The 15,924-nt window shown below is 46.7% G+C and overlaps 1 protein-coding gene across 1 annotated transcript in view; it reads right to left on the bottom strand.

The window, feature by feature from the left end:
* Positions 1-15,924, bottom strand: part of LOC107288142 (voltage-dependent calcium channel gamma-7 subunit) — a 40,040-nt gene that overhangs the window by 15,102 nt on the left and 9,014 nt on the right. Inside the window, exon 3 of the mRNA XM_015816728.1 lies at positions 2,977-3,117. Within this exon, the coding sequence (XP_015672214.1) occupies positions 2,977-3,117 (141 nt within the window). The remainder of the gene's footprint in view (positions 1-2,976; positions 3,118-15,924) is intronic.

The following is a 15,924-nucleotide window of genomic DNA, read 5'->3' as shown; positions in this document are numbered from 1 at the left end:
TGAGCTGAACCGGTGGCAGCACCGCACAACCCTGAGCGAGAGATGGCTGGAGCTGCAGGGCTGTCAGGGCTCAGCGGAAGCGCCAGGATCAATGCCGTTTTCCAGCTGATCGGCGCTTCTTCGGGACTGTCAGGGATCAGCGGAAGCGCCAGGATCAGCGCCAGGCTCCAGCTGGAGCTCTGCGCTGATCCTGGTGCTTCTGCTGAGCCCTGAAGAAGCACCAATCAGCTGGAAAGTAGCACTGATCCTGGCGCTTCTGCTGAGCCCAGAAGAAGCGCCGATCAGCTGGAATGTTGCAGCATCTCCAGGGTCTTGTGATTTACATTCAGATGCTTGGAAACTGATTCATATTTATGACGGTCACAGTGTCCCAGGATCCTGTGAAGAAACCTGCTGCAACCACCCAGCAGACGGGGGGAATAAAAACCAAACACACCCCACCCCACCCCCGCTGCCAATCCTCAACAGAAATGCTCACAACAATGAAAACCTCGGACAGGAGGAAGAGCGTGGCCAGGTGGGCCGGCAGGTGTCTTGCTTGGCTGTGGCTTGGGGGGCACTTTTTTCAGTGCCATTGTAACTTCGAACAGTCTCTAAGCCAGGGCTTTTCAACCTTTTCACCCATTGTACCACTTTTAGGATATGGCAACATCCGAGTACCACCAGTCACCTAGCAAGGTGTCAAAAACTTGATGACCAAAAAAAAAAAAAAAGGAAAAAAGTGATGAAGTACAGGTAGTCCTCAACTTACAACAGTTTGCTTAGAGGCTGAGCCCTGCAGCTCCAGCCATCTCTCGCTCAGGCTTGTGCGGTGCTGCCACCGGTTCAGCTCATTCTCCTCCCCCGCTACCACTTCTCTAGGATGGTCGCGTACCACCTGCCAGGTGCCAATGTACCACAGGTGGTACCCGTACCACTGGTTGAAAAGCCCTGCTCTAAGCAAACTGTTGTAAGTTGAGGACTACCTGTACTTCATCACTTTTTTCCTTTTTTTGGGGGGGGGTCATCAAGTTTTTGACACCTTGCTAGGTAACTGGTGGTACTTGGATGTTGCCATATCCTAAAAGTGGTACAATGGGTGAAAAGGTTGAAAAGCCCTGGCTTAGAGACTGTTTGAAGTTACAATGGCACTGAAAAAAGTGCCCCCCAAGCCACAGCCAAGCAAGACACCTGCCGGCCCACCTGGCCACGCTCTTCCTCCTGTCCGAGGTTTTCATTGTTGTGAGCATTTCTGTTGAGGATTGGCAACGGGGGTGGGGTGGGGGGTGTTTGGTTTTTATTCCCCCCGTCTGCTGGGTGGTTGCAGCAGGTTTCTTCACAGGATCCTGGGACACTGTGACCGTCATAAATATGAATCAGTTGCCAAGCATCTGAATGTAAATCACAAGACCCTGGAGATGCTGCAACATTCCAGCTGATCGGCGCTTCTTCTGGGCTCAGCAGAAGCGCCAGGATCAGTGCTACTTTCCAGCTGATTGGTGCTTCTTCAGGGCTCAGCAGAAGCACCAGGATCAGCGCAGAGCTCCAGCTGGAGCCTGGCGCTGATCCTGGCGCTTCCGCTGATCCCTGACAGTCCCGAAGAAGCGCCGATCAGCTGGAAAACGGCATTGATCCTGGCGCTTCCGCTGAGCCCTGACAGCCCTGCAGCTCCAGCCATCTCTCGCTCAGGGTTGTGCGGTGCTGCCACCGGTTCAGCTCANGGCGCTGATCCTGGCGCTTCCGCTGATCCCTGACAGTCCCGAAGAAGCGCCGATCAGCTGGAAAACGGCATTGATCCTGGCGCTTCCGCTGAGCCCTGACAGCCCTGCAGCTCCAGCCATCTCTCGCTCAGGGTTGTGCGGTGCTGCCACCGGTTCAGCTCATTCTCCTCCCCCGCTACCACTTTTCTAGGATGGTCGCATACCACCTGCCAGGTGCCAATGTACCACAGGTGGTACCCGTACCACTGGTTGAAAAGCCCTGTCCTAGAAGCCTCAGTTAACATGACAAAGGGCATGATTTTCACAGATTTTCTATCCTGTTTTGCAGACCCTATACTCCCCACTCCTATGGGGCTTTGGAGCGAAGTTTAAGAGCACATGGGAAGGGTACAGAGGATACTATCCATCAACATTCATTCATTCATTTACCAAATTAGCATACTATTTTTTCTGTTCAAATCCAAACATTTAGGGTAGCTTTAGGACAGAATTTAAAGTCTCTGTCCTCTCTTTTACCACCCAATTTTTTTATTTAAAATGTAAGTTATTGACCTCTGTGTTTGTATCTGTCTTGGATCTGACAGCCTTATTGATCATAACCGTTTTGCTTTGTGCTGTTAAAACCTCCTTGATGTCATCCTTTCTAAACCCGGTTTCACTAGATCAGGGGTCTCCAAACTTGACAACTTTAAGATTTGTGACATGCTGACTGAGGAATTCTGGGAGTTGAAGTCCACAAGTCTTAAAGTTCCCAAATTTGGAGACCCCTGCAATAGATCAGTGTTTCTCAATCTTGGGAACTTTTAAGATGGCTGAAAACTCTTCAGAAGGAGATCCAATCTGGAACTAAGGAGAAATTTCCTGACAGGGAGAACAACTGTCAATAGAACAGCTTGCCTCTGGAAATTGTGGGTGTTCCATCACCTGGAGGTTTTCAAGAAAAGGTTAGACAACTCTTTGTCCGGGATGATATAAAGTTTCCTACCTTGGGCAGGGACTTGGACTAGAAAACCTCCAAGGTCCCTTCCAGTCCTATGATTCTTTAAGATGTGTGGACTTCAATTCCCAGAATTCTCCAGCCAGCCATGCTGGGAGTTGAAGTCCACACTTCTTAAAGTTCCCAAGGCTGTAAAACACAGCACTAGATCTTCCTCTCTTCACATTGTAAATTCCCACCCTCGGTCTTCAACCCAGAACTGTCTTTGCTGTTACAGCCAGCCCAGAGCTTGCAGATCACTCTCCTTTAGTAGGACAGCCCCAGCTTCTGAATTCTTACCAGAGAGGATGAAGAAGATGCCTGAAACGAAAGCCAGGATGGTTCTTTGTGGGCGGATATGTCCAATATTGCTAATGACAAAGGCTGTGAAGACGAGGAAGAGGCTGACCATGGGAAAGGGGGTGGCTGTGCGAATGGTCTCTGCCAGGAGAAAGGGAGCAAGAGAAAAAAGAAAGGGGAAAAAATTAAATTTTGAGTCCATCACCAGACTTGTGCTCAGGATTATTTCACATTAAGGCTTAGATCAGATGGATCCCACAAATGAGACAGCTTAAGAGCATACACAGCAATCTTTTACTTCATTGGTAAATAACTAGCAGCAATGGATGGAAACTAATCAAAGAGAGAAGCAATCTAGAACTAAGAAGAAATCTCCTGACAGAACAATCAATCAGTGGAACAGCTTCCCTTCGGAAGTTGTGGGAGCTTCATCACTGGAGGCTTTTAAGAAAAGACTGGTAAGCCACTTGTCTGAAATGGTATAGGGTCTCCTGCTTGAGCAGGGGGTTGGACTAGAAGACCTCCAAGATCCCTTCCAATTCTGTTATTCTGTATTCTGTTTAAATCTGGGCTTTTTGACAAACCCCTGTGAATAGGTTTAGCAGCCTCCTTATTTAAATCTGACACTTCTTTCTGAAATCAACCTATCCACATTTAAAAAGTGGGGTTCAGAATGTTTTCAGGGTCAACCAGAATGCTTTTTATTCCCTTGCAAATTGATTCTGTTCTTTCTGCAAGGAAAGGAAAACCCCAAATGAATCATAAGACTCCCTGTCAAGTTCTGTCACAGTGAAGTAACTGAGGCAAAATGTTTTTAAACTTAACTTGAATCAACTCACTTTCACCTCAGGGTTAATAAAATGCTTATTCTGGAAAAACTGTGCAACATATCTCAGCTGTTTCAGAAGTGACACATGACTACAATAAGGGTGTGATGATGAAAAAGGCTAGAAAACTTGATACCAGAACTCAGAAGGATATTATGAAGATTTGAAGTCCAATCTTAGAGCTTCAATAATAAATGAGGGTGTACATACCATCTTGTTATAGAACAAGGTCACAGTATTAAATAGATCTCATCACAGTTGAGTGAGCCAAAATCTATTGTAACTTGAAGCACTGCCCTTACTGCAATTTTACATGCATAGCATACACACTCCATGTGTATTATGCTACAATAGAAAATGGCAATTTTTTGCAGTCATATCATCTACACCAGGGGTGTCAAACTCGCCGCGTCATGTGATGTGACGTATCGTGACATTTTTCGCATTGCCGGAGGGTGAGCCCAGTCTCCACATGATGCAACCGGCCCACAGGCCGGCAGTTTGACATCCCTGATCTACACCACCGAAACACCGCACTGACTTATAGATTCCAGGCTGGAAAGCAGGAGACAGTGAGTTCAAGTTCTACCTTAGCCATGAAAGCTAGCTGGGTGACCTTGGGCCAGTCACTCTCAACCCAACCCACCTCATAAGGTTGTTGTTGGAAAAATAGGAGGAAGGATATGTTTGCTGCCTTGGATTGTTGTAAAACTAGTAAAGGTGGGGCAGAAACAAACAAACACATATAAATACGTTTGTGTGTCCACGTGTCCTAAGTCTTGAGGTCTTGGTTACTTTCATTAGCAGAGCATAAGCCAGGGGAAGCCAGGACTAATATAACTTTGCAATGACACAGAAGAGAGCCAGTTTGCTGTAGTCATTAAGGCACCAGGCAAGAAACTAAGAGGCCGTCGAGTTCTAGTCCTGTCTTAGGCCTGAAGCCACCTGGGTAACCTTGGACCAGTCACCCTCACTCGGCCCTAGATAGGAGGCAATGACGAACTGCTTTTGAAAAACCTTACCAAGAAAACTGCAGAAACCAGTTCAGGCAGTTGCCAGGAATCAACACTCACTCGAAAACAGATTCCCCCCCTCCAGAAAAGGGACATGTACATGTGTCATAGTGTAAAACAGCACAAACATCTGATTATCTGCCTTTTTGGAACTATTTTTATATACACTTTCTTGTTTATATATAACCATAAGTGGATCCCACTCTATTCAGTCTAACAACTCACTGCCATGTTGAATTTGACTTCATTACTCTGCCTGAAACGTGGTTTTTTTTTTCCAAAATGCAAAGTTTCCTAGAACACGAAATTGGGATAAATACTGTGTTTCTATGATTCCCTTCAAGCTACGTATTTGTGGATTCACATTTTCAGTAAGGTGACATAATTCACAATTTCCCGCTGTTCCTTGTTGTTTCCTACTGGCGGCTGGACGTTTCATTAGTTCCTTTATAATCAAATGGGGTGACTTGGATCCTGCACCTCTGAGCAGTGGCATGAAAGACCTTTGGGAAAGAGCAGCTTTTGTGACCTCTGCAGGGCAAACTGTATCTACCCACATTCGTATTTGAATTAATAATGCAAGAGCTCCCTCAAGCTTTGCATTCAACGACCTTCCTCATCAAGATACCTGGACTGTCTGTTTGAAGAAGCTTTGAGGCAAGGTCGAGTTAATCAAGGCAGACAAGAGAGCACCCCAAATTCCCAAGGCTTCTGAGTAGTCTCAGAAGCCAAAGGAACACGATGAATCACTAACCTCTATACCAGGGGTGTCAAACTCAATTTCATTGAGGGCCGCATCAGCATTGCGGTTGCCCTCAGGGGTGCTGGGTGGGTGTGGCCAGGGTGGGTGCGGCCTACTGGGTGGGTGTGGATGGGGTGGGTGTGGCCTACTGGGTGGGCGTGGCCAGCTCTCCATCATTCGCGTCAAGGGTGCCTGTGGGGGCCTGGGCAGGAGTGGGACAGATCTGAGAGTCTCTGGCAGAAGGGGATGGGACCAGGGCAAGTGCCAAGGCATGGTCCACTGGAGGAGCCTCACTGTTCCTCTCAGGCCATGCGAAGGGGGGCTGGATGGTGGTGCGGGCTGCCCGGAGCCCTGGGCAGCAGAGGTCAAACACCCAGTCTGGCCCTCGAGCACCCACGGCACCAAGCCCAGCCCCACTTCCCCAAGGGGGTGCCCAGCTGCACTTACCTTCTCAAGGCTGCTGCTGTGCTTGCTCTCCTTAGCCAGGTTGCTCATGATGGGTACAAGGGCAAAGTCAGACGGAGGCCTATTCCCTCTCCATGGGAGGAGACCCAGCTTTGTATCCAAAGCTTCCTTAGCAATAGGATGGGAGACCCCCAGGATAGGCCAGGAGGAGGGGGCAAGGGGATGGTAAAAGGGCAGCACGGCAGGACTAAGGCAGGACTTCCCTCAGACCCTCCCTCTCCTTTCTTTCTTTCCTTCCTAAGTACAGAGTGGTGGGAAAATATTTGAGATGAGGGAGGGAGAAAAACAGGCAAGAAACGCAGCTGGGGAGGTGTCACCCTTCGTGAGGAATGAAGAAATGCACCATCGCCTGGAAATGGCCAGCACATGGCCCTCACCTACTTCACATATCTGGCTTGGTGGGCTCTGGAGGAGGGGATGCCATGAGCAGCGTGAGAGTCAACGTTACCTGCGCAATGCTGCCCAGCCCCCAGCCTGCCCGGTTTCGGCAGGCAGTGGGGCGCTTTCCTCACAGCACCAAGAGGCTGAACCAGGCGGCACAAATCCAAAAAGAAGCGCGATGCCACCCAGCCCCCAGCCTGCTGGTTTTCGGCAGGCAGCGGGGCGCTCTACTCACAGCGCTCTACTCACTTTGCACCTTGCTGCCTGCTGAAACTGGGCAGGCTGGGGGCCAGGCAGCACTGCACTTCTCATCAGATTCGCGCCACCCGGCTCAGCTCTTGGTGCTGTGAGGAGAGCGCCCCGCTGCCTGCTGAAACCGGGCAGGATGGGAGCTGGGCAGCCTTGCATTTCTTTTTGGATTTGCGCAGCCTGGCTCAGCCTCTCAGCGCTGTGAGGAGAGCGCCCCGCTGCCTGCCGAAACCCCTCCCCCAGAGCCGATCAAGCCAGATATGTGAAGTAGACGAGGGCCATTTGCTGGCCACTTCCAGGCGATGGTGCATTTCTTCATTCCTCACAAAGGGTGACACCTCCCCAGCATGCACCCAGGGGGTGGGGCCGACATGGCAGGCGCTGGTTCCTCGGTGTTTCCAGACGGCCTTGTGGAGCTAAGACTGAATGCGTTTCAGCATAGATGGCCACCACAAAATTGTACATTGGCTCCCGGCCAGCCTGGGCCAGGGCCAAGGCAGCGGGGGCCGTTCCCTCACTGTTTCCAGGATGGCTTTGCGGGCCACATGAAACCACTTCGCGGGCCGCATCTGGCCCCCGGGCCTTGTGTTTGACATGTCTGTTCTATACGATTGCCAATGACATGGATGTGTCCTGGTGTGCAGTCAGCAAGAGCTGAATGTGACTTTGCTACTAATGTTAGGGAGCTGGTTATAGCATTTTTCTCAATCTATGCCCTGATCAAAACATTGGGCAACTCCCCTAAGCCAGCATGGTCAAAGACAACTCTTTGTTGTTAGTTGCGAAGTCGTGTCCGATCCATCACGACCCCATGGACAACGTTCCTCCAGGCCTTCCTGTCCTCTACCATCTTCTGGAGTCCATTTAAGCTCACGCCTACTGCTTCAGTGACTCCATCCAGCCACCTCATTCTCTGTCGTCCCCTTCTTCTCTTGCCCTCAATCTTTCCCAGCATTAGGCCCTTCTCCAGTGAGTCCTTCCTTCTCATTAGGTGGCCAAAGTATTTGAGTTTCAGCTTCAGGATCTGGCCTTCACATTGGGTTGATCTCCTCTAGGACTGACCGGTTTGATCGCCTCTAACACACAGCAAAATGAAGTGTTAGGCTGCTAAGATGGGGGCAAAATAAATATTAGATTTTGTCCCTATCTCAGCAGCCCATCACCTTATTTTATATATTGGGGTGTGGAACAAGAGTAGTGTTACTTTTTTAATGCTGTACAAAGTTTTGAGTAAGAGGAGGAGGAGGAGGAGGAGGAGGAGGAGGAGGAGGAGGAGGAGGAGGAGGAGATTTCCCAGTACAGGTAGTCCTTAATTTCAGTTCATTTGGTGACCGTTCAAAGCTATGACGACACTTGAAGTGACTTATGACCATTTTTCACACTTACAACCATTGCAGCATCCCCATAGTCATGTGGTTTACATTCAGATGCTTTGACAACTGGTTCATATTTATGACGGTTGCAGTGTCCCAGGGTCATGTGATCCCCTTTTGTGACCTTCTGACAAACAAAGTCAATGGGGAAAGCCAGATTCACTTAACAACTGTGTTACCAATTTAACAGCTGCAGTGATTCGCTTAACAAAGGTGGCAAGAAAAGTTATAAAATGGGGCAAAACTCACTTAACAAATTTATCACTTAGCAACATAAATATTGGGCTCCATTGTGCTCATAAGTCAAGGACTACCTATAACTCTGCTCCATGAACTCTGCTCCACTTTGGTATGTTGCCTGCAATACGAAATAGTTAGGAACATCTTATAAACTGACATTGCCTGTTCCAAGTTCTGCAGCATTCAAACAAGGTCAGACTATATGCATTGGGGGCAAAGTGCCCCATCTCTGAAAGTAAAATATATGATTTTGAATGTTCCTCCTTGCAAGAATTCCCTGTGCATAATAACTATATACATAAGAAAGTTTATTGTCCTTTCCCTATTGTCCTTATTTTCTAGTCTACCCTAGCCCCAGCCTGTTGGAATTGTGATCCCTCACTGTGACAATAATAGTCTCTCTGCTAACACTGATGGGGTTACCTAGTTGGGTAATGAAACGTCTGCAAGAAAACCATCAGGTTCAGAGAGCACCGAGGACCCCACAACTCAATCATGAGCTACAAATATCCTCTTTTATTGGTTGTGGTATCTCTTCTGACCCAGCAGTTGACAGCAAGTGGCTTTTATTGTCTAAGATGGGGACTAGGTTAGTATCTGGGCGGGAGAACCAACAGGGAATATTACTCAGTCTAGGGTAAACTGAGAAACTAAACAATATCTCAGAAGAAGATAGTGGCCAATCATTTTGGTATTTCTGCCAAGAAATCTGAAATCAAGTGATCTGCACGTCTGTTCCCACCTCCCCAGAGGCATCATAGCAGAAGGCCTGCTGATCAAACGGGCACTGAGCTGGGGAAAATTGATCTCAGCCTATAGGAATCACGTCACATGACGCCCTCAGTCACCCTTTCCTATCTATTCTCCATTCCATTAGTCATTGCTTGTGCTGACAGAGGATTCTGGGTATGGCTGAGTATAAAAAAAGAATAAATATAAAACTGGGAAGGACAGGTTTGATAGCAGCCAGTAACATCTCCTTTTCAATAAAGTCCACTCACTCCATTTCACCTGTTTTAAGATTTCTTCTCCCCCATCCTGATACAAACATCAGGTGTGCCTTCACTTTTTGCTTAAATCCATCCTCAATGTGCTTTTTCCTCCAGATTGTCATAGCTGAGTTTTTCCCCTTCAGTGTGGAATGCACAAGAGTTTGCTGCTGATAAAATGAGATTTCCGTTGACTATTCCATTTGTCCTTGCTGGAATTTCTGCTTGGGACAGCACCAATAATGAGCTGCATAATTCTTACTACTCTCTGCATGCCAGGATTGCACCATTTTCTGACCAGCGCTGACTGCTGGGAGCACAAAATATTTTTTTTCCAGTTTAAAATATAAGAGTGAAGTAGTTCCTTATTTTATCCAGCAGAGGGGGCAGGAATATATATTCGTATTTCTCTCTCACAGACATATACACACAAAAACATACACACTCTCTTAGAGTTTAGGGTTACAGCATCTGTAGCAAAAAGTGAGATAATTATTAGATGGCAGCAGCGAGAACAGCGGACTCTGAACCCATTACTGCCATCTACTGGCTATCTGGATTTGTGCAGAACAAATATGGTAGCCTCATTTGCGCTTAACTGCTGCCATGGAGATCTTTTCTTGCTACCAAATTCCCACAAAATTACCTTAATCTCAATCTCAGTTACTTTAGCTGCTCTGAAGGAGTGTGTTTTTTCACTCTTATGCCAGTTGCAATCCATGGCACTTTCAAAACCTCGTTGTGCATTTCTTTGGTACAATCAGATGATTCACTAAGTTATCCACAGGTATTCTTCCTTTTCTCCTTGGGGTAAAAAGAGCTGCTGGGTGTCAAGGCCTACAACCCTCCAAAAGCTGGAACTACGAATTTTAACCTGCAGATTTTTCACTCACCAATCACCTGTCTGGAGTGTTTAGCAACAGCAATAGCACTTAGACTTATATACCACTTCATAGTGCTTTACAGCCCTAAGTGGTTTACAGTGTCAGCATATTGCCCCCAACAATCTGGATCCTCATTTTACTGACCTCAGAAGGATGGAAGGCTGAGTCAACCTTGAGCTGGTCAGGATCGAACTCCTGGCAGTGGGCAGAGTCAGCCTGCAATACTGCATTCTAACCACTGTGCCACCATGGCTCTTCTTCTGTTTATTGGGACATCAACTTGACAATTCTTCAGAAGAGGCTAAACCCATTAGCAAAGCAGACCCTCCAAACAGCTGTTCTCCACTATACCTAGGTGTATCATATCTGGGCTGCAGACATCTGAATGATTGCTGGATGGCAGCCAAGAGATACAGGAATCCTTAAGCCTTAGCTGTGATCTATACCGGTAGTTCTCGCTTAGTGACCATTCATTTAGCAACTGTTCAAAGTTATGACAGCGCTGAAAAAAGTGACTTATGAGCGATCCTCACACTTAAGACCACTGCAGCTTCCGGGCACTTGGCAACTGTCATGCATTTATGAGTGTCGCAGCATCTCCCAGTCATGTGATCCCCATTTGTGACCTTCCCATTGATTTGGCTTCTGAGAAGCCAAGTCAATGGCGAAGCCAGAAGGAATCGCAAGTCACAATCACATGACATCTTGCTTAACAACTGTGGGTGAATTGCTTAATAACTGGAACTGGGACTGCTGTCAGTAAGTGGGGCAATCACCTGATGTTTCATTTAATTACCTCTTCACTTGGTGAGAGTTTCTGGTCCCAATTAGGGCCATAAAGTGAGGACTACCTGTAGTTATTTGGATTTTTGCAGTCTAGGTAGAATATTTGAACCTGTTGCTGATCAACTGTTGGGGGCAGCTTCTAGATTTTGCCTGAAAAGACATACCAACCTACAAATATCCTCAAACTTCTCTGTCCAAGATGTTTTGCACCTTGGTATGTTCCTGTTTAAGCCAGGCCCGTGGGCTGGTTGCATCATGTGGAGGCTGCGCCCACCCCAGCTCCAGCAATGCAAAAAAAGTTGAGATACGTTGCAACACGTCACGTGACGCGGTGAGTTTGACACCCGTGTGTTTAAGCATTTGCTTAAGTTTGAAGCCAGAGCTAAGTAGCTGCCCCCTTACCCACTCAATCCCAGATCCACCTGATTCCTATTAGTGGTAAACATTAGTTCATGCTAATCTTGGGAACCTGATGGGTCCACTGTTGGGAACCTGACTGGCACCCTAAAGCTCAAATTAATGTGTTGCACCCCTCATCTCTTGCAAGACCCTCTTCATTTTTTTCAACCTCCAACAGAAGAGAGCCATGTACAGGTTTTCTTTCTCTCTGCCATGCCCATCCCATTTTCTCCACAAAACTAATTGTCAACTTGTTAACTCTTCTGGAATTCTTGGATGAATTATTGTGCAAGGCTCTATTAACCATCTCCCTTTTTGCCAAGAAAATGGCCCATATTCAGGATACTTGATTTATTTTGAATTAGCAATCTGGGTTAGAGCAAAGAGCATTCATTTTACCAATCCCTTGATAAAAGAATGGAGGATTAAAAATAAATAAACTTTGAGGCACCAAATAAACCCATCTCTGTGGTTAGGATCCCTGATTCCTGGGTGGGTGGGAGACTACTGTTTTAGTCAATATTATCAGAATCAGAAAATTTTCAACAGAGGTGTCCTGGGAGGAGGGATAATGTTTAATCAAGCATCATGCATCATAACACATACTGTCTGTTTGTACATGAGAGGGGTGGAGATTGTGTGGCACTATTGCTTCTTGCGTGGCATCATTCTGACAACATTGTCACACTCTGTAGATGTCGCTGCTCTTTAGGGAGAATGGGAAATAAACTGCATGTCTGTGAAATCAACAGATGTTGAAACTCTGCTGCATTCTGGAAAAAGTTTAAGCCTCATTAGTTGATCATCTGTACAGGAACGTGAAAAAATACACCTCAAATCAATTCCTGTAATTTGGATGCAGTAATTTAGCAAATTGTGGAAAAAAGGGTTGATATAATATTTGAGGTAGCTGTTTGTTGGACTTTACCTGAAGGAAATATAGGGGCATTTGGAAGGAGACAGAATGAAGCCGCCGAAGTAGAGAAGGCCTTAAACCTGTTAAGACTTAGAACAAAGTAACCATTAATGCATTGGGTGCCATTTTTGTCTGCCATGACCTCATGACATTGTCTATATCTCAATCCCAATCAAAAACTGAGACGGTTTCAAGCCATCCTCAGGTGTTCCATTTGGTGTTTTCCCTTTTCCTCCAACATAATTTTTGCCATGGGGATAATCTGGAATGCTTCATTGAGATGATGGTTGCTAACTCAGTGAGGGGCTGAGACTTGCTCAGCTGCTATTGGCCATTTTAGGCTAATGAGGGTCTTGTTGATTGTGGGAACCTGCCCTTCGTAGGCAGTACTTGAACTGCCAGAGAACCTAGAAACCTAGCTTCCACAGAGATACTTTTCCAAAACATTGTCAGACGTTATGCTGGCTCCTTATAAACGGCGATTTAGTGCTCTTTTGAAAAAGGACTAGACCTTTGTTTGAAAATAGGTTTAGCCCCCTCTTTTGAGAGAGATAGTTCTGTTATGCATAAAAGATTGGTTTAAACCAGGAAAACTGGCTCCTCCCAGTTGTGTTTTTGTGGTTCTGTCCTCGTTAGGTACATGACAGATTTTGCACAACTTTGGCTTGGTTTTGCATAGTTATACTTTTCATTTTATTTTACTTTCTTTATTTTTACTTTGGCTGATGAGGAGGGTGCCTCCATTTTGCTGTATTCTGACTTCAATGGTGGTGATTGTTGTTATTATGCACAGGGCAATCATATTTGCACGTTCTCCATCATCATCCACTAGCCCAGGGGTGGACAACTATGGCCCTTTTATGCCCTGTAAACTTCAACTCCCAGAATTCCTGAGCCAGCTTGGCTGGCTCAGGAATTCTGGGAGTTGAAGTCCACAGGGCATAAAGGGGCCATTGTTGCCCATTGCTGCAGTAGCCAGGTCTGGCTACCATCAGCCACAAAGTCAGAACTGGATCTATTAATCATTAATCATTCTTAATCAATTAGTCACTCCCTTATAGCCCTAGCAAAGAAATAGAGTTGATTTATCAATCACTTCCTTCCATTTCATCCCTCCCCCTCCCCCAAATCTCATATCCAGGCCTTTTCTCTTTCATTCAGACTATTTTCAGATGGGTTTAGCACCCTTTCAGAAAAGTGGTAGACCCATGTTCAGAAATAGGCTGAGGGACACGTCATATGCCTGGGCACCTCTGCCACTGTGCCAAATATGTCATTTCAAGCACATTCTTATGTGCTCAAGCCTGGCCCTTGTTAGGGAGCGTGATTATTGTTTTCCTGCCAGCAGTTTACTTTTGGTGGGAGGAGAAATAAAACTTTATTTTTATTTACTTTACAATATTCCCTTCTTGAAGCACCTCTGACCTCTGAGTGGCTTACAACTTGGGGGCATCCACTAATTGCTTTCTTTAACTTGCCCCCCCCCCATTAAATCCCTACGGATCGCAACCATTGATGGTTTTGTTCCTAGGACTAAGCAGGGGTCAGCAATAAGGGGAGGCACAATTTTTTAGACCTTCTCCATCTCCTTATGACTACCAAAATCTGTGGATGTCTTCCTGACAGTTGGTAATATTAGGGGTAAAAAACAACCCAAATCACTTATGTCGCACATAGGTAAAAGGGGTGGTACTTTGATGACATGATTATGACCACCATCTTGTTTTTTTTATGGCCTTCATGCAGACCCCAATTTCTGCATTGGAGAACTGGTGACTTGACCAAGATCACCTAGTGCCTTGGTAGCTGAGATGAGATTTAAAGATGCCAGACCTCAAGCCCTTAGGCAGAAATGCTCCGCACATTTATACATGGCTGTGACATCAAGCAGATGTCTCAGATTTGGGGCCCGTGGACTCCTTCCAGTCAACCTAACCAGGTCATTTTTTATGGTCTGCAACTATACAGGTACTCCTTGATTTATGACAATTGAGACCAGAATTTTTGTTGTTAAGCTATCTAGGCGGTTAGTAAGTACGTTGCACCCAATTTTACGATCATTTTGCCACGGTTGTTAAGCGAATCACTGCAGTTGTTAAGTGAATCATGTAATCATGAAACAAATGTGGCTTCCCTCATTGACTTTGCTTGTCGGAAGCCGGCTGGGAAGGCTGCAAATGGCAGTCACATGACCCCAGGATGTCGCAACCATGGTAGATATGTGGTGGTTGCGAAACATCTGAATTTTGATCATGTGACCATGGGGATGTTGCAATGGGCGTAAGTGCGAGGACTGGTTGTAAGTTACTTTTTTCAGTACTGTTGTAATTTCGAATGGTCACTCAACAAATGTTTGTAAATTGAGGATTAGCTGTATTTAAAGGTAAAGGTTTCCCTGTCAGTCATGTCTGACTCTCTGTTTCTTAGCTGAGGGAGCCGGCGTTCTCCGAAGACAATTTCCATGGTCATGTGACCAGCCAAAGGTACATGGAACACTGTTACCTTCCCTCCGAAGTGGTTCCTATTAATCTACTCCCATTTGCCTGCTTTCGAACTGCTAGGTGGGCAGGAGCTGGGCCAAGTAACGGGAGCTCACTCCAATGTGTGGAGCTTGGGTCTCGAACCCCAGCAAGCTCAGCTTGTCTTTAGCTGCTGAGCCATAGCACCGCCCCTGACTGTAGCTGTAGTTAACAAAGTATAAAACATGAGCCTGACACTTGCAGCTTTGCCTGACCCTCCAAGTCATTTCTGTAATCTACCAGCATTCTAAATATACTATAAACAGGGGTGACTCAAAAAGGAGGGCACTTGCAGAGGGGGTGCTGGCAAAAGTGGAAGTGTCAAGGAAGAATGCCACCCTCCCCTGCAGAAATCAAAATCTGACAGTGACTTCATAGCAAACTGGGCTTGTTCGGCTCACTGCTGCTCCGCTAGCCTCATCCTGATGCTGCAATGCTAGCTGTGCTCACACCATCACTCACACGAGCTCTGATTTACATCACACACACACACACCCTTTGCACTGCCCCCCAGCTCTCAAGCCATCCCAGAGGGGTGGGACAACCACAGTAAGGGTGGGGGGAGCCACAAGAGAGCAGAGGGACTAGATCCACTAGGACAGAGGGATGGGGCACACTTGGTCACAGCCAAGTAGTGGCCTGCATTGCTCAGATCAATGCACCATCTGAATCTGGGTTGGGTAGATGTCCCAGCCCAGCAACTGAGAGGTGGACAGAGGCAGAGTTTGGTTTATTTACCAACACAATGCTCAGCACAGAAACCCTGGCTCCATTTTTTATGGATTGATTGGCTTGATTTCTATCCTGCCTTTATTCTTATTCAACTCACAGTGGCATACATAGCACTCCTTTGTGGGGGTTGGGCTGAGAAAGGGGGACTGGTCCAAAGTCACCCAACTGGCTTTCATGCCTAAGGTGGGACTAGAATGCATAGGTTGCTGGTGATTGGCCCAAAGTGTTAGATCACGCAGGCAGTAAGACACGAGTCGAGTGACAGTCAGCTCTTGGTTTATTGGCAAGGCATGAAGTAAATCCGGACTCCCTCTCTGGGCCAGGGGAGCCCTCTTTTATGGGATTCCCCTGGCTTGTAATCACACAATTCCATTGGCTGGAAAGACCCTGTTGCTAGTTAGCCAACCAGCAACGGGCATGAAACTGTATGCAG

Source organism: Protobothrops mucrosquamatus, unplaced genomic scaffold (assembly GCF_001527695.2).
Source record: "Protobothrops mucrosquamatus isolate PMUCROS unplaced genomic scaffold, P.Mucros_1.0 scaffold487, whole genome shotgun sequence".
Classification (NCBI taxonomy): domain Eukaryota; kingdom Metazoa; phylum Chordata; class Lepidosauria; order Squamata; family Viperidae; genus Protobothrops; species Protobothrops mucrosquamatus.
The sequence above is the reverse complement of the archived record's forward strand: the minus strand, read 5'-3'. Positions and strand labels throughout refer to the sequence as shown.